Source organism: Vavraia culicis (assembly GCF_000192795.1).
Source record: "Vavraia culicis subsp. floridensis unplaced genomic scaffold supercont1.240, whole genome shotgun sequence".
NCBI lineage: Eukaryota > Fungi > Microsporidia > Pleistophoridae > Vavraia > Vavraia culicis.
Genome location: NW_007360843.1, coordinates 1 through 759, shown reverse-complemented (window position 1 = coordinate 759; position 759 = coordinate 1). Strand labels below are relative to the sequence as shown.

Sequence of the window (759 nt, the reverse complement as noted above, 5' to 3'; positions counted from 1 at the left end):
CTCTCTAACGCAATTCATACAAATGTTCTGATAGTGAAGAGCGTAATCTCAGGGCAATTGCTTTTGCCATTTATCAAGCAGAATGTGCTATACGTGGACATAAGGGGTGATAATCTGCTGCTGTTCATGGGTGATACGTTTAAGATAATAAACCTGAAAAGAGAAAGTTGTTAATGATGTGCTGTTTGATACATACAGTCTTTGTTTTGCTAAGGAGTACTTCATAGTAGGAAGCGATCTACAAGGCAACAAGTATTTCTTTATGAAGGAGATCGGTGAGTGGTGTAGGGTTAATCATGAAGAGAGCGATGGGTTTAGAATTGTTAGAGAGAAGGGCACTGAACGTAATGGATTGTTGAATGAGGGTGGGGATGGTGTACTGTGTGATAAGATGGGTGCTGATGGTGCAGAAAGCGGTAGAGGTGATGGTGTAGTTCATGATATTACGAGTGATAAAAGCATTGTTCCTGGTACTGCACCTATCAGCAGTACCACTACTGCTAAAGACACAGGCAGTGCTCTGTTTGATAATATGATAATTTCGCAACTGTTTGATAATGACGACCTTTCATCCCTGGAACATATCGAGTATAGCATACTTAAGAAGTAATCACCGACCAAAGTGTTGGCCCGTTTGCGATTGTTTGTAAGCAAGTTGAAGAGCATGACAGAGATGATAGAAATACGGCTAGCAAATATCTTTATTAATAATATAGTGTATAATTAAATATGCTGCTAAACAAGGTCCTAATGAACCTT

The 759-nt window shown here is 39.4% G+C and overlaps 1 protein-coding gene across 1 annotated transcript; it reads left to right on the top strand.

Moving 5' to 3' along the window:
- Positions 1-262: 262 nt before the first annotated feature.
- On the top strand, positions 263-610 carry VCUG_02734 (uncharacterized protein; the record flags this gene model as incomplete). Its single annotated transcript, XM_008077552.1, has 1 exon — positions 263-610. One exon carries the CDS (start codon positions 263-265, stop codon positions 608-610), a length of 348 nt encoding a protein of 115 aa, XP_008075743.1.
- Positions 611-759: the final 149 nt, after the last annotated feature.